Source organism: Phallusia mammillata, chromosome 6, assembly GCF_965637545.1.
Source record: "Phallusia mammillata chromosome 6, kaPhaMamm4.hap1.1, whole genome shotgun sequence".
In the NCBI taxonomy this organism is placed as follows: domain Eukaryota; kingdom Metazoa; phylum Chordata; class Ascidiacea; order Phlebobranchia; family Ascidiidae; genus Phallusia; species Phallusia mammillata.
In genome coordinates this window covers 15,061,607-15,083,318 of record NC_137257.1, presented here as the reverse complement: position 1 = coordinate 15,083,318, position 21,712 = coordinate 15,061,607, and the positions used below count along the sequence as shown (strand labels likewise).

The window sequence follows — 21,712 nt, the reverse complement described above, 5'->3', positions numbered from 1 at the left end:
ATTGCCCTTGCATATACACTATAACCTATTTTAAAACATTGATATATTTCCTATGCTTATTTTATATTGAGTCCCATACCATCTACTGTCTTTTATAACCTTAGTTGCTTCTGCAAGCAGAAACTCATGGGTCCCCACACATGCAAAGTTGTAGATAATGCATTTCAAGAGATAACCATGTGAAAGTTTAGTGTTGTAAGTTAAAACGCAGTGATCGGCACTGGGCTTAAATAATAATACTATGTAGAATACAAACTATATAAATTTAGATTCACCCGAGATATTGTTTGAAGTATGTCCTATTTAACGTTCCTTTTCAAAGAAACGAAGGAGTAAGTAGCGGCATAATGGGGTAAAACAAAAAATAAATAGCAAATTCTACAAGCTGTCCGGTTTTCATTCAATTCGAACATTGTGTAAAGGGTCACCTACTTTAGGAATTAGTTGGTTAAGTTGTGGTGCTACAGGGCAAAACACAACATTTGAGGACTTAGTATGTTTAATAAACTTTGCAAAATTTCATATAATTAGGACATTTTTTAAAAGTTCATTTATTTTAGGGGGCTAGTTGAGTAAATGTTGGGGCTGCAAGGTAAAACACATCAATTGAAACCTACAAATAGCATAGTCCACACACTACCCAAATTTTATCCAATCCCGACACTGTTTAAAAAACTGACCCATTTTAGGGGGCTAGTAGGGTAACTGATGGGGTCCGACACACAAACTAAAAAAATAGGAAACCTCAATGACTCAATCAATAGTACTGCAAAATTTCAGCCAAATCCATCAAACATTTCATGGAAAAACGAGTCGGAAAAACTTTGGGAAGAAAAACAAAACAAAAAAACAAAAACAATTTGAGTAAAATCATTATCCTCTTTGTGACACAAAACAAGTTGGAATAAAATGGTCAGATTAGGTGGTATTTATACCCAAAATTATTTACTTTTTTATTTTATTTTTTAATTTGTTTTCTGTTTTATTGCTGATAAAACCTCGCGACCCCAGTGCAGGCGATCCACATGGGGTCGCGACCCACATGTTAAAAACCACAGTTTTAATGCATTCTAATATTTGATTTTGTCATCTTCAAGCTTTGTCAATCTGAAACCAAACGGCTGATACACAATCTTCATTTACTGGTAATAAAAATAGTTTATTATCAGCCTGCGTTCGAACCACCAAGCAAATAGTAATAATAATAATAGGTTACTGATATCAACGGCCAACATCTGCTGTACAAGCAGGGAAAACGGGTCTTTCAGGGGGGCGGGCAGTTGAAACTAAAAACTAGAGAGCAATAATAATAATAGTGGCGGTGGACACACACATACACGGGGATAGAACGAGCGATTAGAGATCGAACAATCATTTCAGTGATATTGCGGCTGTCGTCAAAATTACGGAATAATATATCATAAACAACCAATAATGCTTTTCGTACCATTTTCGACACGATAGTATTATGAGCAGCAGTGAGCTCCTATTTGGTAATTATTCTACTAACTAAATGTACAGCATGGCTCTAAGTATAAGAGTTTGGGAATACACAAAAACTGTTGTAGTTTGTGCTACGTAAGGTAAAGTCAAATTGTAAACCGGCTTAAGCAGTTGAAAGAGTTCATTGCGCCAAGACGTTTTGGTACAAAAGCGACATGCGGTATGCAAGACGACAAAAGGGCAAGAGAAGGAAAAAACAAGCAAAAACGTGAGAAGATTGAGTAAAAAAGCATGAAACGTGTGTACTGACCCCCAAAAAGCAAACCAGGCACAGTCTATCGCAAATATAGGCCGTTTTCAGTGGCGAAATTGTCGCATACAATCAGACGTACGGTGTCTACTGCTACAAGCTTTTGCAAAACACTTGCTTTTGACGCGTTTTTTTAACGAACAGGAGAGCAGTGGTCTTTAGAAAAGAGGATAAAAATTGCCGTTTTTGATAAAGACTATTCAGTAAATAAGTGGCATGGTCTCTAAATAAATCTTACAAAAGCCAATATTTAGTATTTTTTTAGTGCCAATGAACAGATACAACTATATTCTGCTTCGTACTAAAGCATCTTTATGATCAAAGTGCCTACAGAGGTATAGGCGAATTTAAACAGTGGATAGCTTTGCTCCCAAACTCTTGGATTGTTTTTACACTTTGAAAGCGATCTATGAAGTTTTTCCTAAAACGGTTGCTACCTTACCATGAAGATACTGTGTAAAACAATGCCCGTGCTATACGATGTTTTTTCACCTGTAAACATGGATAGAAAATGTGGGAATAAAATCAAATCTCAAACCAAAACAAAACTATTTGTACCTTTTTCAAGCCTACCTAGCGTTGAATGCGAAAAGTAAAGAAAACACCTAGATTTTCGGTCTATATGCGGCATGTGGTTTGGGTGTGAAAAAACATACGACCATTCTGTGCAAAGGCGTTTTAGGATCTGATTTAATTATTTTTGTTGTGGTTGAAAAAAGGCTTTTGTGCCTAAGTTTGTGTTTTAAGTGAGCAGCCCCGAGCTCTACTACGTACGAACACACCACATAAGAGACGATCATTTGTTTTCCAAACCTTCTAGCATAATTTTATGTAACTTGCATTTATAGTTAAAGCAAATTCAGCTAATAAATTTTCCTGACGAAATAATAATACAGCAAACTTCACTAAACATTTTTTTATAAAAAAGCCTTAAAACTGTTATTGGATGCGAACAAACCGATCAACTCCAGACTATGGGTTAAATGAGCCTACCCCCAAAAAATATTAAACCCTCCTATATGACATAGAAATATTATGAAACTCTCGGGCGCCGTTCAGTGTCCGTGCTGTGCATGTTGTCATGGTTGCGTTTACGGTTCAGAAGTTTACTGGGTGAAAGGTCGCATTTGGTGGATGGTCATTTCGACTGTTATACGTTTTTCCATCACATCCTTAAGCTGTTGTTGCAGATCACCGTTAAGCCTTGTCAGCTGTGTGTTTCGGTTTTTGAGTTCTCGAATCGCAGATTGCAATTCCATTTTTTGTCGGTTTTCCCTGCAAGAAACAAAAATATTTTAGTAAAACTCACTACCATGTACTGTACTTAATGGCTTGATCGCAAAGGCTTGTGCAATTTCCACAGGGCTTAGTTATTAGATCACGATTCATCTATGGCAGTGGTTCTTAACCTTCTGCCGTGCTGCACACCTTCCAAATCACCAACCAATTTTTGCAGCCCCTGGGTTTTTGTATTTATACAGAACACCCCTGGTCTATGGTGCAATGGTGTTATAAGAGCTACTGTTACAATAGTCTTGTTAAAAACTCAAAGCAAAATGTTTCTCGATTTGGCCGTGATGAAATCAATAAACATATTTAAGTAAACATGAGTCACTTACTCTTGTTTTGGTGGAGCATCAATTTTAGCTTCGTCGCTGCTTTTTACTGTCAAGGATGTTATGATGGGTTCGGGTTTGCAAACGTCAGCACTTAACATTCTTGTGCGGGGTGGCTTCACTGGCGCCTGCAAATATATCATGATTTTAAATTAAACTAGAAGGGTGGCTTAGCACATATTGCCCTTGCACATACACTATAACACATATTTTCTACACTAATTTTATATTAGGTCCCATATCATCCATTGTCTTTTATAACCTTGGCTGTTTCTGCAAGCAAAAACTCATGGGTCCCCCACACATGCAAAGTTGTAAATAATACATTTCAAGAGATAACCATGAGAAAGTCGGGTGTTGTAAGGTAAAACACAGTGATCGGTACTGTGCCTGAATAAATATGCTATATGGAGAACAAACTATTCAAATTCAGTCCATTTATACATTTTTGAAGGTTTTTCTATTTTATGGTCTATCTGAGAAAAAAAGTGTTAAACAGTGAGAAAATAGGCTAAAACACAACAATCAGCTCCTATAACACAAATCAGCGCGAATTGCACGTGACTGTTGGGGGCTAGTGGAGTAAATGATAGAGCTACAGGGTTGAACCCAACAATTAACACCTATAAATATTGCACTGTACAAGCTCTCCAAATTTCATTTAATTCAGACATAGTTTGAAAAATTGACCCATTTTGGGGGGCTAGTGGGGTAAATGCTGGGGCAACAGGGTAAAACACAACATTATACACCTATAAATGCACACTCTACAAGCTGTCCAAATTTCATTTAATTCTGACATTGTCAAAAAATTGACCCATTTTGGGGGGCTAGTGGGGTAAATGTTGGGGCGACAAAGTTGAACATAACAAACAACAACTATAAGTAGCACACTCTATAAGCTGTCCAAATTTCATCCAATTCGGACAATGTTTAACAAATTCACCCTTTTAGGGGGCTAGAGGGGTAAATATTGGGGCTACAGGGTTAAACACAACAATTGAAACCTAAAAATGACAAATTATACAAGCTGTCAAAATTTCATCTAATTCCGACAGCGTTTAAAACACTCACCCATTTTAGGGGTTAGTGGGGTAACTGATGGGGTTTAAAACCCAAAAGTATAAAATATGAAACCACAATGACCCAATCAACAGTCATGTAAAATTTTATCCAATTCTGACAATGTTTAACATTTTGACCACTAGAGGTGTTATTAGCAACATTCGTCAATGCTTCTGACGTCATAAGGCTGTTAAGTGTCAACTGCAAAACATCCACCAAGCAACCCACAAACACTGGTAACAAATGTCTGGTTGCCTTTATAACACCTCAGAAAATTAACATTTGTGGTGCGCACCAACAACATTTTACATTTTGGGGGCTAGCGGGGTAAATACTGGGGTTGTCATGACAAACGAAGCAGATGGCACATCTGCACAACCATATCTACCATCTGTGAAAGTTTCATCTAAATTCACCAAAGATTTCATGGCAAAATGGGGTGGACAAACTTCAGGGAAGAAAAAAAAAAAAGAAAAAAAAAAAAAATCGAGTAAAATCAAAATGTGTCCCCTTCAGGGAAGGGGACCCATAATGATAATTGGTGGATAAAAAATTACATATAAATCAGCCTTCCTCTAAAACAGTGGTTCTTAACCCATGGGAAATTTCCCACTAGGGGGAAATTTAATGGTTTTAGAGGGAAATTATGTGAATCAGAAGTCACCAAACTCGGGCCCGTGGGTTGAAATTAACCATTGAAAGTTAATTTAATACAATTTTCCGCAACAACATGTAAGATTAGACTACATCTAGTTTTGCAAGGCGCATAAAAATCCAAACATCGATTGAAATAGCTTATTTCATCGATTGTTACGTCACAGACATTACTAAAAGTATCAATGACTTTGTTATTGTTCGCGAAGAAATGCATTTGATCTGTTGATTGTGATGCAATAAATGACCAATGCAAGCACCTGATATTTTTCAAAATTCCACACGATATTACTTTCTCAAGAAATCACTAATCAAACTAAATAAAATCGCAGTGTACCTTTAAGGTCCCGACCAAATCGCTTCACAAAATTATTTCGATTAAAGAATAATTTTTTTGTTAATGTTTGGCACAAACCATTATTATAAAAATAACAGAGGGGGAAATTTGAACTTGGTGATTTACTTTAATGGGAAACCGCACCAAAAAGGTTAAGAACCACTGCTCTAAAAGTTCTACGATTTTAGGGTCGAAAAAATAACATCACAAACAGTATGTCAGTTATTTGTTTCAGAGGTAATCTTAATAATACTGGAGCTGTAAGGTCAAACACTGTAATCAATATATTACAGGGTAAAATGTTGACTGTAGGTTTGGCACGAAATGTCAAAACCTAATTTAAACAAACTCATTTCGAGTAGGTTTAAATGTAGAATAAGTAGAGTCTTAGCAACACTTTTCTTAAAAACATCATTTCCTTTGTACCGAACTTTATATTTTATTGTGAGTGTACATTATTATGCACATGTTTTTCGGCATTTTAGGTTTATAAAATATTGAAACTGCAGTATTGCCGGATAAACTTTAAACGGATAGTCTGATATTTCAAAGCACAAGTAAATTAAACTCACTTTTTTATTGTGAAGAGCTTTTTCTGATTCCACATCTTTGGATTCATTTTCTGAAGTTTCGTTCGACTTTAAAGCCTCCTCTGAAAATACATTACAAGAAATGTATAATTAACGTGATAAAACAAACTATTGTTTCTTTTGTTTATTACCTAATACACTTGTATTTGATGTTAACATCGATTTGAAAACTTAATTTTGGTGTTACAGTCGGTTAATCCGGACCTGTTTGACCAAAAAAATATTGGGATTCGGGGAAAATCCGGATTAACCGACATCGATTAGTTCAGGTCTTACCATATTACAAATCATTTGTACCTTGAGTTTTGTCGAAATTAGGTTATACTGAACAGGCGTTTTCGTTCACCAGGTGAAATTAGGTTAACCGAATCCGGTTTAACGGAGGTTTACTGTACTTACAAATGATGGACATCATTGTGCCAAAGTTACAATAATACGTAAATTTAACATTCTGGATACAAAAAACTGCAAGTTACTGTTGTCAGAAATTTTATTGCTAACATCTCCAGAAAAAGTTTCCTTTCTACAGGAGCTGTAAAATATTTGTTTTTGTAGAATGTAAATTTTTTAAGTCATAAAAAATTTCAACACTATCTTAAGACTTACTTTGTGGTCGTGGGGCAGGAACTGGTTTTTCAACATGCTCTTTTATTGCAACGGTTTCCGGTTTTGTTTTTTCCTGCTGGTGATTACTTTCTACAGGTTTGGTTGGTGGGGTACTGGTGGGTGGTTTATCGGCCTGGTTGGGTTGGTTAAAATTGCTAAAGTCGGCAAAAGATTCCTGAAAATAAAGCTAATTGTTTTCAAAGTTGTTTTAAAAAATCGTTTTATGGCAAGGCAAAAAAGGATGCGTTTTTCACATAATGCGAGACAACAAAAATAAAAAAACTAGTTGCACAACTTATCACTTAACAGAAAATAAATTTGACCAGAAGTTATACCTTGCAACCCCAAAATAATTCTTCTTTTAAATGTCATTTTCAACTTTTAAATATTGGTTTCATCATGTAACTTACATTTAATTCTGTTTTCATATTTTTATATTGCAGTAAGTAAGACGCATTTGTTGCAATAGGCTAGAAGTAAATGATAAATGCGAAAACAGAAAGCACTTTTTAAAACATTCTTATTAAACGAAGCACTACGACTAAACTAAATCTTTTCGAATAAACCATTTTTATCAATATGCTCACTTAAACAGTAAAAATTTGAGGAAACTTGTTGAATTTTCCAAACATAAACACCGCAAATCTGCGTGTTTTTACTGCGTTCACTAAATAAAATCACACCTTGCCCCTTTTCAATTGCAAAGGCCAGTTCACAACAGAGCAATCAACGTATTTTTACAATCAACAAACTCACATTGGCTGCTTGCTGAGGGCGTGGAGGGGGCGTTGGCCCATCTACACGTGGCGCTTCAGGTTCTTTCAGCTGTGGTTTGGGTTTGTCTGTGGAGTTGGTTTTAGCAGCCACTGGCCGCGGTTTGGGAATTGGAGACGCCGTGTGTTGGGGTTGGGGATGCACCTGGGGTCTCGGTGGGGGTGTGGGGGCTGCAGCAACGGGAGGTGGGGGCGCGGTAACAGGAGGTACCGACCCACTTTCCAATGACGAACTTGAACCGGATCTGAAATAGAGAAAATTATTTTTAATGTTTGTAACTCATAATACGCCAGGCCTATTGAAGATGTTACGCTGAACTATATTCAGCCTTCCACGCATAGCCTTTGCCCACTGGAATTTCCCGGACATGTCTGGAGGTTTGGCGTTAAATCTGTTTTTGAAATTCATTTTCAAAAACACTCTTAACGTCCAGAATTTTAAGATCTTGTAACCTAACCCAGAGTAGTTTTCACAATTCTTCTCCTGGGGTACTCAAAAGTTTACGTTTAACGGTTGTCTGTGCTGTTTTGATGCATAATGCTCCCTACATTTATGCAATACAACTTAACAGCACGAAATAAAGGCTACTTGGTGAAATAAAGGCTATTTTTGCGTCTTGAAAGCTAACAATACTCTGTTAAAAGGATCATATGTGAAACTTTCTGTTTAGTAACTTATTAGCAAACACAACTACGTCTTTGTCTTAGTGATAGTGATGGTTGCCAAAAATTGGGTTGTTTGGGTTGGTAAAATGTAACAACATGCCATAGTACGCATGATTGGTGTCGCCTAAGATATTTATTGTAATATTTCAGTCCCGCAGATATGGTAGCTCTAGTACAGGTTCTAATAGGGTTGAAAATATATCGTTTTATCGAATCGCTTTTGTACAAAAATATACATCAGATTATACCTGGGTCTTAAAGGTCTCGACGACCAATCACTATGTTCAGGATCTGACCTCACACCACTATTATGAAAATCTTCGTCACCAGATGAACGTTCACTAGTTGCTACTGACGACGTGGTGGATGAAATTGATGAGTTCGAATGAGATCGGCCTGTAAAGTACAAGTATAGCTATTATGCACGTCAAACCAGATAGCAATCTAACTTAATACTGATGAACATGGTAATTTGCCAAGTTGAAAAATAGGAGATTTCATGATAGCTGATAAAGCTTCACAATGGTTGAAGTATTCCATTTAAAGCAATATATAGTTACTAACGATGTGTAAACTGTCAATGCAACCTTATACATAACAGAGCACCCACTTACAGAGACAGAAAACTTGTAGGTTAAGTATACCTCAAAAATACCAATGCAAGCCTAGAACTTGGTTTAGTGCATTTTTACCGTTGAAATTCAGACCAACATAGCACAGATAAACATAACATTTTAATGCTCTTTTGCTGGGAGAACATTGATCAAAAATTTAAAAGTTCTCTGTAATAACAGATGCTCGGGTTATTTTCCATCACACATATTTAGAAGCACATGTGATTTCTATAAAGTACTGGCGATACCTTTAGTTTTGTGTCGCATGTATGGTTTGTCACTTGCGCTGTCCAAAGCATTAGTTGTCGAATCTGATGATGACGACATTCTTGTGGGTTTGATTTCTGCACAAATACGTAAATTTATTGAAAAACATACATTTTATTGACAAATTCCATATAATAACCGTTTAGATTTGGACCAAAACTGAATATTCAGCAGTTTTACTGAATCAACCAAATTGTGTGTGATGGAAAGTCGTACGCTACGCTTTTGATTTGACACAAAAAATCGTTTTTCTACCTGACAAACAGCAGTGTTACTATCACAGTAGGGATGGGCCAGGCCGAGCCAGAACCCGAGTATTCGGTACCGAGCATCGCTGTTTTTTTTGCTCAGGGCTCGGTATAGCAGTTACACAAACAGACCCCAGCATTTAATTTGCATATTTATGCCCTGCTAACATGCCAAACTAATGTTCAAAAGGGTATCCAATAACAAAAATAGATGGTGGAAAACGGGTACTTCATGGGCGTGTACAGCCGAATACACCACTGGTAATGTAAAGGACCTTGGAAAGCTTTAACAATAGGTTGTAAAAATTCACTGAGAATTCATTGCATTACCTCTGTCTTCCCCCGCACTATCAGGTTCATTACGTAGATAGCCATAAGGGTTTGTCATCACTTTACTCCTTGTTTGAGGCGAAGACGTCGTTGATTCTTCATCGAGTGTCTCAGTTTTGCTCTGTGACCCAGCAGCCTCCCCGTCTGCCTCACCCACCCGGGTCCAGTGTTCGTGGTGTCGAGATGGGGTCATTCTTACTGCCACTGGGTGGTGCAAGTGTTCCTAAAATGTTTCATTAGTAAAATTTTGCCTGTGATGAAATTATACATAAAAAATAATGTTGTCTCATTAGCTTGTTGCTTTATTTTTATCCAAAAGGATGGTTGATGTCAATATGTTTGAAGAACCTCGTTCAGTTTATATATTACGCCTGGCAGCAGCAGTTAATATATCTTCAGGGTTAAGTGAAAAAATGTCCCCTAAATTAAATTAGCATCAGTAGACCAAGGTAGCAGGATTTTACATTGCATGCCTTTTTGGTCACCACAGCACCGTAGTTTACATACAACATACCGTTTACAACATACCACTTAAATAGGGCAAAGAAATTTAATCCTCTAGGTCTGCTTAAAAAAATTGCTAATCATTATCATGAATAGAGAGAGTAATTTATAAATGGCCATGGATCCTGGGTCACCAACTAGAAAATTATTTCAAATGTGTATTTTAACAGTTCTGCCTGATATGTTTGTGGGGTTTGAATAATCTCTTAATAAAGGACTGGGTGGCAAATTAGACCAAAAGGTTGAAATCTCAGGTATAAAAGAAAAGTAACATGAAAACTAAACTGATAATACTAAAAGACCTGCCATTCCATTAGTCAACATAAATGCAAAGTAACTTGTACATTATGGACATTATCTGCACTATACACATAAGATAAAACACACACTGTTTAATTAGTTACTAACTGTAGTGGAATCGAGTACTTGGTCGAAATTAGCGAGGGTTGTCGAGCTCGATGTTCGATCACTGAAAGTCTCCCATTGCTCTTGTTTTTGATCGCCACCTGTCAATAAAAGACATCTATGAGCAAACAATGTAATTTTCCGGTTATTGCTGATTCATCAACACATTGTATCTGTTTACATGCAAATTTAAGCAGTCGGCTTACTTTATAGTACTGTATTAATCAAATATAGCTTTTTTAAATATGAAACACACATGAACAGAATAGTTGGTTAGATAAGAAAATACTCTATCTCTCTAACTTTGTAATAATTGGTTGCATGCAAATGAACCAATTTCAAAAAAAATGTTTTTAATTGTATCGAATTGCATCAATCCTAAGTATTTGCTTGGTGTGGCATTTTTTCTTTCAGATAATTTGGTTAGATTTCAAAACCCAAAACCATGTACACATACAAAAGTTTAACCAAAATGAAGACAGGAAGACACATTTAAAAATGCTATAGGGGCAATAAATGGAACCATGGGGATTTTAAGAAAACAGGTTAACCCTTTTTTCATTACTTTCACTTCTGTATGAGAAATTGACACCAATGCAGCAGTGGCTGAGTTATGAGCTTACAGATGCCTTTGAGCAAATACGGAAAAGACAGCAAATATTTAAAAGCTGTCGTCATGTCGGCATTGATAAGCTTATCTGACCCCTAATCAAACAATTTCATTTACAATATTCTCTAAGAAACTGCCAATGTCAGAGCAAAAAATCCATTGAACATATTGTACAGGAAGCTTAAGGGATGGCCCCAGTACAGAATTTATGTTCATCCAATAAAAAGAAATAAACAATTTACGAGCAGTTAATACAAAAAAAAATGTTGGTGGAAAATAAACGATATTTTCATTATAGTCTATGGCAGTGTAATAACAGTATTCTAGAGTAGATATTTTTTTGAAAAGGAACTGGTAATGATTAAGTCTAGTTCAAGGAACCACAACCACAAGTAAATACAAAAACAACCAAAACCTTATTTACAGAACCTGTGCTTATGACTTTTTATGACATACTGAAATCCAACAGTTTTGTGAAATTGCACAACACATTTGTAACTTATATTAGCTATTGCTGCCAGGAATAATATCAAGTTTATTGGGCTCTTCTGACAATTGTATTTTTATTCCAACATTGTGACATCCTATACAGTTCGCCTTCATCAGGGTAAATAACTCTCAATGCATTCACAACATGTCGAAAATGTAAAAATTAAAATACTATTGCCAGAAAAGCGCTATAAACTTGACACTTGTCACGTGACATAGCCATGGGCTAAACATAACATAAACAAATTTAAAATAAATACAGCTGTAAACAGTTAAAGTAGAATCTTATTCAAAAACTATGTTTAAATACATTTCACACCAAACAATCCTCGTTTCTAGTGATGGGACGATACCAGGTTTTAAAGCGAGTACCGATACCGAGTACGAGTACCACATGTATATACCTTCGATACCGAGTACTTAAGTGTAGTGTTGTACTAAGTTGTATATCACTGGCTAATTTATCTGCCATGGCCGAGGTACAGGCGTGCACACACACATGCCGAAAAATGTAATCACCATGTGATAGCGAAAAAAATATACGTAACCTGGCGGAACTTTTTCCCGATTTTGTGCTGTCCGAAGCAAATATTGGCCAACAGTTGCCCGTATTTTTATGGTGTAAATCGGCCTTCGGTACTCGCATGTTGGTATCGAAAACTGAGACAAAATATTTCGATACCGAGTACGAGTATCGATACCACTGAAACCGTTCGATACCATCGATACCGAGTACCGGGTACTCGTCCCATCACTACTCGTTTCACACCCAACAAGCAATACATAATGTCTGGATAGATTTAATAAAAGACTACACTTATGAGTAAAGTAACTCAAATTCATTCCTTTTGTGGTGTTAAAGTTAAAAAACAGGGAAATGAAATTCATCTAGTTGTTCTCAGGGGTAATGAGAAGTAAGAGGCAAGAACCACTGCTCTAAGTCATAAGCATATACTTTTCATATTTAACACAAGAAGTTATGACTGAATGGTCAAATGACCAGTAACAATACTACTCACCTTTCGGCGAAGTGATTGAGTGGTTTAGTACTTGTTGGTTTTTGCCTTCTGTGGTGTTTGAATCTGCAGAGCAAAAGCAACAGATTAAAACAAACACAATCATCAAGATTTCAGTTGCTACTAACTACCAGTACATAATGTATGAATCGTAAGTACCTATGCAGTACAATACTTAAACTGACACCAGAAGTCCGCACTTTACCATGTACTTATTTTGCCAGATAAAAAAAACATGCTAAATGATTTGTCTTGTAAAACGTCAATTTTGTACAAACAATATTAAGTAGAAACATTTTTTGTATTTTATTTTTCACAACAGGATGGAGCGGGCCAGTGCATGTCAACAATTTTATGTCTCTGCTGACTTGTGCTTCAGCATAATGATCAACTTAATAAAAAGTAAAATAAAGAAATTAAAACAGAGTTAAATATTTTTGTGTGTCATAAAGTAGTCGTAATCTTTTGGGAGAACCTTTGTGAATATTGCTAAATGGGGCTAGCAGCAGTAAAAACATTAAACCATGCTCCAGCAGAAACATTAACACACAGTGATCCTCATGTTCATTGGTTTTTGACACTTCACAGAAGTTAATTAGGTTTTGCAAAACCAAGCAGAATGTTCTAATTCAAAAATCATGCAACAATTTTACAAAAACAACAACAAGTAAAAGTTTAGAAATGCTTCATAAACTGAATCTTATTTTCCATTTCAAACCAATTTTTCGGACTCAGATAGCGACTTTCGTGTCCAACAGGTTCTTTATTCGAAATTGCCTATCGCTGAACAACTAGTACAAAAAGTTTAACCGATCCCAACTACCATAGTTTATACCTGGTACTCTTTTCTCCATGTTGTCTCCGGTAATGTCGATTAATGTTGGTACCAACGCTTGTGGAAGTTGTGATGGAAGGTCATAACCATTCTTGCGGGCCACAACGAGGTGAAAAGCTGTACAAAACTCATCAAGAGTAAGGTGGCCATCCTGGTCCATGTCAGACAACTCCCTACATAAAAATCCAATACAAATTTAAGACACATTGGAAAATTATAACGCACATTCACAAGACAAAATGCTTTATACGAAAATAACAAGTTTCAAGGTATGCCTTTGGAAATTGAAATTTATTGATGTTGCACAAACTATTAACTGCAGCATCTACCTCTGAACAAAGTTTAGTTTTTGGCCCCATGATGTTATGTTGATAACATTTAAAACATAGCCAAACATGTAAATTACTTGGTATACATGCAGAAATTTGAGAAGGGGCAAAATTTATATTTGGGATTTTTTATCAATTGCTTGTTGGAAAAGTTTGCTTTTTAAAACACAAACAACTATATATGTGTTTAAATGACAAACTCGTGCACTAAGAAGTTGCAAGCGGTGACACAATGCTACACATCAAACAAATGAGAATTTCAGGGGCACTGTCTGTAATATTGCTGCAGCCAGCCATTGGGGGATTAGCCTACATTGGCATTAGCTGGAGCTTCTAAACAGCAAGACTACTTTACACAACAATATACTATAGCTTTGAGGCTTGAGCTGTAGGAAATGACTATTATCACAAAAATGGCATTATCATAGGGGCTAAACACCCCTTTAAAACTGTATTACAACTATCAGATGGTACAACTATCAAGGCCATGAACATTTAGGGTTCATTGGGAGAAAAAAATTACTTTGCTTTTTTAAATATTTGACATTACCAACCAAATGTACCATCAAAATCTTTTGGGGCATTTAAGGGCATGAATTTGTCATGTTGCAAGAACACATTTTTAGAGCAATATGACGAATAGTTAAAAACTAGGATTTTTCAACTCCATTTTTAACTGACCAAATATGTGACAGTTCCAGGATAGGTAGCTTGGACTTTGTAAAGAAGTTTCGAGCACTTTGGCCTGCAAAAAATAATAAAAAAACACTCTATTATAGCAACATTAATGTACACTTATCATTACAAAGTGTTGCACAAATCAAAATGTGAGTTAAATAGGTGAACAATTTTCTTCAACTAACGATTGCTTTTAAGTGGATAATTACAGCTTTCTAGACAACCTTACATGCTGGGTAACTGAAATTGGGACTACAGTAGTCGGGCTACTAGTGAAGTTAGACTTTGGTTTCCAAGCACCTTCAACCAAAAGGGTACAAAAACAAATGTACATAAATAGAATACTTGTGTGAAATGTATTTTGCACATTTAGTTGCAATTAATTTGTTTAAATATGTTTTAGGTGTTTTTATTATTAATGAGCACATTGTATTTAAACAACATTTATATTTGTGGATGAATCTGCACAAACGCTTCAGGGCTGATGCTAGTGTGAATATATGTTTATCTTAGCACAGTGGTTCCCAAACTTTTTTGAGCGCGACCCAATTCTGAACTGATATAAAATCTCACGACCCAAACCTCAAACAACAAAAACTGTATTTTCCTTGTACAAATATTTACTCTTCCTTAATGAACGCTAACTGTTACATCTCCAAGTTCAGTTTCGCATGATTAACTTGTGATATTATTACCCGTGCTATTACGTTACAATCGCCATATGCATAACAGTAAAATTGGAAGGCTATTGTCTGTATGTTGTAATGATTGGTCCATTTTACTGTACAACGCGGTCGAGTGAGGCTGTAGTTGGCTATGGCGATACTGCAGCTGGCTGCCATCAAAACTCTCAGAAAACCACTTATGATGCAATACTACGGGTTACTGAGATGAAGCCACATAAAATGCTTATGATGCAATAATTCAGTCACGATGGAAAATTAAAAATACCTTAAAAATGAAACGTATGGGCAGAATTGAATCACCATAGCGCGACCCCTTTTTTGACCCTGCGCGACCCATGTTTGGGTCGCGACCCATACTTTGAGAACCACTGTCTTAGCAGATCAATCGTTGAACTGACAATACTCTACTACGAAGCTGACATGTGCAGCATAGAAGGCAGGCAACGGTACTTATGATGCGACTTTCAGTAGACTCACCACTGAGCCTGAGTAGCTCAGATGGTAAGGCATGAGTCCTGAAAAGACACCTGCTGTGGGTTCGAATCCCACCTCAGGGTATATTTTCTTGCCTATGCCTATCCACTTTGGAATGCTTGGGAGACCTGCTTTATTGGGTATGACACCTCCAATAGGCCTGGCATACTAACATTTATACTCAGTATGCTTGCGATTTAACAGTAAAAACTGCCATAATTTACAAACTTAAGCAAAAAAATCAGAGCCAATATTTGTGTATAAAACATAACTACGTTTCAACAATTACCTTCATGATCATCAGGTCATCAGAATTAAAAGCAACAGAAGGCATGCAAAAGGTTACCTACCATTAATCTTTCCCTCCAAGTCGGCCTGCATGGTTGCAAACTGTTTAGTGTAATATTCCCTTTGCTCTGGGGTGATACACCAGGGGTCCTGAAAATCATTGCTACCATCGTGTGGCTCCATATGGATGCCTTCTTCTTCCCTTGAGGCATTTCTATGCCGAGATCCAACATCAGAAGTTTGGTAACTGGGAACTGAGCCTTGATTGGTAACAATCGAAGATTCACTTAAAGCAGGCTTGGGTATAGTTGCATGCTGATTGCTACTTGTGTTTACTGTGGGTGTGGAATGATAACTTGGCACAGACTGTGCAGGTTTAATTGGAGTGTTGGTTACAGGGGGTATTTCCTGAGCAGTAAGTCTTTGCTGTTGTCCTGGCGTGTTTTTTGTTGCTCTCCCTGCGTCCTGTTTGGATGCTCCTTCTGAAAATGGTGTCCACTGTTTTTCGGTTGCTGCTGCCCAAGGAGATTGGCCAGCTTGGAAATTGTTGTTTGCTGCAAAAAAAATAATATGGTTTAAAGTTGATTGTTAGAACAGTTGTGTTTTGGGGGTGTACTTATGATTTTAAGGGGGCAGCAAATGGAGGCAGGTATTTCTAGTTTACCCAAACAAATATAAAACTTTCTAAATATTTTTTTTTACTAAAATACCAATTTCCAAACACATTTGTTCAGACCAAATTAGCAGCAATTCTACATCTGTATTTCTCTTAATTTTTAAAAATCCTAAATTTTCAACAAAACCATAGCTCTTCAATTTTTCGTGTCGTATTCGCAGACTATTGTTTTGTGATTACTGGCCATAAAACAAGTTTGCAAATGGGCCATTGGACCAGGCAAAAATCTTAGTCACAACTTATCCAACAGTAAGTTTGAGCCAAAAAACATATCTGGACAAGGAAAGAAAAACAGGTCAAGGAACACTGACACAGACAGTCAACTTTACAAAAAAAAAACTAAAAAAATGCTTATACAAATCTATGCAAGAAATAAACAAATTTCATTTTATTACTCATTTGAAGCAACCCAGCACCACTTCCAGAACTTGCATGTTCAGCCATATAGGAGCAAAAACTTGAACTCCGACTGGAATCCCAGCTTTTGCTAATACTTCCGCTGCGTAGCGTCTTGGCTGGAATATTAATAGCAGAGCTTGACATGTCAGACCTAACTGCACATGGAACTGAATTAAAACTTGTAGAATGTGAAAACATGCCTCCAGAAATTAAACCATCCTTTTCTTTTTTCGGGATAGCTGACATTACAACTCGTTTTAATCTACCAATTAATGGGGACATTTTTGATGAGCTTCTATCTGGCTGATCAGTTGGAAGAGTTTTATTGACTTTTGCATTCTCCTTTTCACATGAGTTTTCTTTTGAAAACACCGATGAAGGCCAAGAAAAGCTTAAAGTGTCTTTTCCAGCTATAGGTGATGATTCTTCACTACTAAAATCTGTTGCAGGGATGTCATCCAATGGCAAAGGAGATAATTTTATAAAATCGCTGTTGGGACCAAAACCAGGAGCTCCAGGTGAAAGAGCATCAGAAATTGAGTAGGTTTGAGGTTTCTCGGTTTTCTTTACATCTTTAACTTCTACCGCATTTACTTTAGGCTTGTTCTTGTCTTTGAACAGAGACTGAGGGCTCCAATGAGACCTTAACCTAAGTTTGCTAGCTTTTACACTTTCCATGTCTTCTGTTATCAGTTGAGCATCTGATCTTCTTCGTGAATCAACATCAGTAGAATATTCAGCAATATTTATTCCACCTAGCTGAGGCACATTTTTCAAAAGGTTGTTTAATGCTGGGCTATTAAAACTGCTTCCAAAGGCACTTGCTGTAGTGTTGGTATTGTCATCATGTTCTTGGGTCTGTTTATTTAAGACATTGCTGTTAACAGTACAAAATCTGCGACCACCATATCCAACTTGAGTGTTTTGACTGCAGGTTGTTGTAGCACTTGAGGAAGGTAAGCTGGGGTAAGTATCTAAACGCGCTGTGCTTTTATTCTCATTTTCACCACATTTAAAATTCTGACGTTTACGAAGCTTGGTATGTGCAGATTTCTGACGCCGGAGGTCAAAACTTCCTGTGCTCTTGGAAAACATGTTCTTTGGTTCCTGGTTTGCTATACTTTTGTGTGAAAGTCTTGGAGTAAATTTGTTCATGCTGTAAGCAACATCATCGGAACTTAATGATTTTATTACTGGTTTCTTCATTTGGCTGTTATTGGGGCTTGATTCGGCATCAAAATGCAGAACAATATCAGGCATATTGGTTGAATATGTTTTGTCAATCAAATAAAATGTATCTGTTGTAACTGCTTCAAAGTAAGCAAAAATCAAATTATCTTGAAATCAAGGAGACTCAAATATCACCTAAATGCACACATAAATTCCTTTAAAAACTAATTTCATATCAATGTATCACCTCAACAAAAACCATACCGAGCAAATTTTCAAACTATCATGGAACCAACTAAGAATGGAAAAGATTTTCCAAGCAACGAAATCTGCCGATAATAATATTATGGAACCAGGTAGGCTTGAATATCAGATGAATGTACACAAAAATCCTTTCGAACTAATTTTGTCTACATATTACCTTAAACATAACTGTACTGTTCTATTTTTTCATTTTTGTGTTAATTTATCTCATTGAGTACATATATCTCATCATAAAAAAGTATTATGTTTTGACTCTTTTTTTATCTTGACTTAAATACATATCTCACAAAAGGTAATGACTACCTGTTTATGCTTGTCATTTATCAATTTCTACAGACACATCACACTAACTGCATTAGAATCTTAGTCAAAATATCATGAACAAAACACCTTAACTGCTCCCCACTATTACCTCAAATAATAGTTAGCTGTTGGCATGGCCTATTCATCGACCAGAGCACTATTTTATTTTTCCCACAACAAGACAGGATAGGCATTCAGTGAGCGTGACTGGACCACAAAAGGAAAAGGGTGTTACCCTTTCCTGTGAGGGTGATGACCGATTTAACCGTTTCCCAACAAAACACAGTGACATGTAATTATTTTATTGATATTATTTTGGGATCAAAAGACCAAATCACAACATAAACAGGATATGGGAGTTGTTTAAGGTGATTTAAAAAGTGTTCTTTTAATATTGAAATAAACAATATTTTTAAAATTGTAACATAGTTTTACTTTGAAACAGTAGTATATTGTGTTTCCTAATCTTTCATTTTTTTCTAAGTAACTGAAGTAACTGATCATAAACAGCACCAAATTGCCATCAGTGGTATCCAACCTTGATTGAAAATGACCAAAATGTTTTTAAACTGATTTTTTTTTACATGGATGTGCTAAGTTGCATTGACTATTATCGAAACAATAAAGGTACTCAAACATTTAAGCTCAAGAAAAGAAAAACATATTTAGGATCAACATCTCAACAATTTTCATAACAGGCTGTACTTATGTTGAGCAACTAATTTGTCTCCCAAAAACATGGACACTGTTATATTTTAAAGCCATATAGTAACATATAATTTTTTGCAAAAAATGGCTACATGTTGATTCTTTTCATAAACAAACAGGTGACAAAAAATTCTTAAGTGAACCAACTTTAAGTCGACCCATTCAATATATCAAGCGTTCAATGATATTTTTTATTTGCTCTAATTGATAATAATTATGCAGCTCAAAAATTTACTGATTGCAAGAATTCTTTTAATATTGCAAATTAAACCAGTCAACACATGTTTTACAGGTGTACCATTTTTCAACATATTGCCTGAAAAATCTGAGTGCATTTGAACTTGCACTTCAAATTTCAGTCCAGGAACAGTAAAATAAAATGTATGCAACAAACATTTAGGTAAGTTTTGCAGTTGTGTGGAATAACCAAAAAGTCCTAAATGCATCATAAGCACAAAATATGATCTTAACTGTTGCCAGTTTAGTTAGAACCAAAAGTAATAAACCCTTCAACATTCTTGAAAGTAAAATCATACGGCTTTAACATAATAGCCAGAAAAGTACCTGCCCTTGGTGTTGTGTAAAGTGTAAACATATTAATTGGCACTCCCACAGGCAGCACACTCAAGTAAAATGCAAATTTTCTGACGTTATGCAGCTTTCATTGGACTGTAGCCACATCTTGGAGAGAAGATTGACATTTTAAAAAAAAGTTTTATATACCTGGTTGTGAGTGGACTGGACTATCATCAAACGAAAGCCAACCACGCTGATGGGACTCTGCACCATTCTGTGAAGATTTCGGATTTGGTGTTGTCATCTTGTTCAGGGGTTTTACTTTTGGGGTCTCCATATGCTGCACAGGGGGCGTAGCTGAAGTTGGGGACAGTGGGGGTGATGTGACATTTGGCGTATGATGTCGTCCCTTGTTTATATGGTGTATCTAATAAACATAATAAATTAAGCACACATATGAAAACCCCATTAACTTTATGGTAAAGACTTGGGATCTAGCCAGTTTGTACAATAAAAGTAGCATACAGAGGAATGGCAGTTGTTACAAAATATCAACACAGTTGTTATTGACATGGTATTATTCTATGAGGCTGTGTAAATAATCCTTGTATACACTCATGATATTATTAGTGTTAGATAACTTGCTTGACATTTAACATGTTAAATTTGCCATTTAATGAGCATTAGAGGCAATTTGTTTAACCTATTGCACATATATAAGTCAACAGGTATCTTTTAATAAATATTATTTCTTTGTATTCTTTTATTTTATTTTATTTTTTGTTTTTCCTAAAGGTCACTGGCGCATGAAGTCATAATGCACATTGAGACACATGAACTGTTTCAATGCAATATACTATAAACAATCAGAAAAACATATGTTTCGAAATCCTGTAGATATAACTTATGTTGTGGAGATGACATACCGTTATTGGTTGAAGTCTTGGCACAGCTTGGCCCTCCATGGGGCAGTTTGTTGTGACAAAAGATAACAGCACAACACGATAGTACTTGGAAAATCTAAGGAAATAAATCTGAAGAAACAATCACCAGTTTACATACAATTTCAGGAACCACACGAATTGAAACATAACATAGAACAAATATTTTGTTTTGCTACTAACATCAAAGAATTTTGTTGGACATGCTTTTAAATATTGCACATATTAAAACTATTTTTGGAGCACAATTGACCTTATTATTAAAAACTCACAAAACAAAATTTGGTCAAGCATGTCTCAGGAAACCAAACTACTTAAATCTTAACTGCATTAAATTTTAACACAATCTTCCCCAATGATTGATTATGCACTCACTAAACAAGTAAATATGTATTATTTGGATCAAACAACCTTGTTTGTAGCACATTAATGCAGTATATATATTTTTTCAAATTATAGTACACCATATTTTGAAACCCACAGTTATAATAACTAACAAAACCAGCATGGAAAACACTACTGCTTACTAATACTTTCACTATATGCATTAAATAAAACTGTTGTTTAAATAGGAAATATACCGGTAAAGCATTTTTCTGTTCTTTACATCAAGTGTGTCAAACAACAAACATTACTAACTGCCTGAACGTATCCTCTAAAACACGCAATAATGACAAAAACAAAAGATAAACACTTTCAAGTTAATTTTGCGTTATGAGTCATTAATGCTAACGTAACCTACAAAATATACAGTTGCTATTTGCTTGCCAATTACTTCAACACCCCGACGTACGATAAAAACTTATTTGGTTTTTGGCTGTGGTCATTGGAGCGTAACAAATAGCAAATTAGACAATAATTCTCACATTGGTTCATTCGCTATTGGCTTGAATATTTGTAAA

At 35.9% G+C, this 21,712-nt stretch overlaps 1 protein-coding gene across 1 annotated transcript; it reads right to left on the bottom strand.

Annotated features, from left to right (window-relative positions):
- Positions 1-1,138: 1,138 nt before the first annotated feature.
- On the bottom strand, positions 1,139-20,930 carry LOC145232420 (uncharacterized). Its single transcript, XM_080097037.1, has 15 exons — positions 20,796-20,930; positions 20,077-20,296; positions 15,896-16,387; positions 14,389-14,452; positions 13,379-13,551; positions 12,547-12,609; positions 10,432-10,529; positions 9,520-9,742; positions 8,923-9,018; positions 8,309-8,456; positions 7,378-7,639; positions 6,622-6,796; positions 5,998-6,077; positions 3,373-3,497; positions 1,139-3,028 (listed from the first exon to the last, which is right to left on the bottom strand). Exons 1-15 carry the CDS (start codon positions 20,832-20,834, stop codon positions 2,860-2,862), a joined length of 2,427 nt encoding a protein of 808 aa, XP_079953163.1. The 5' UTR covers positions 20,835-20,930; the 3' UTR covers positions 1,139-2,859.
- Positions 20,931-21,712: the final 782 nt, after the last annotated feature.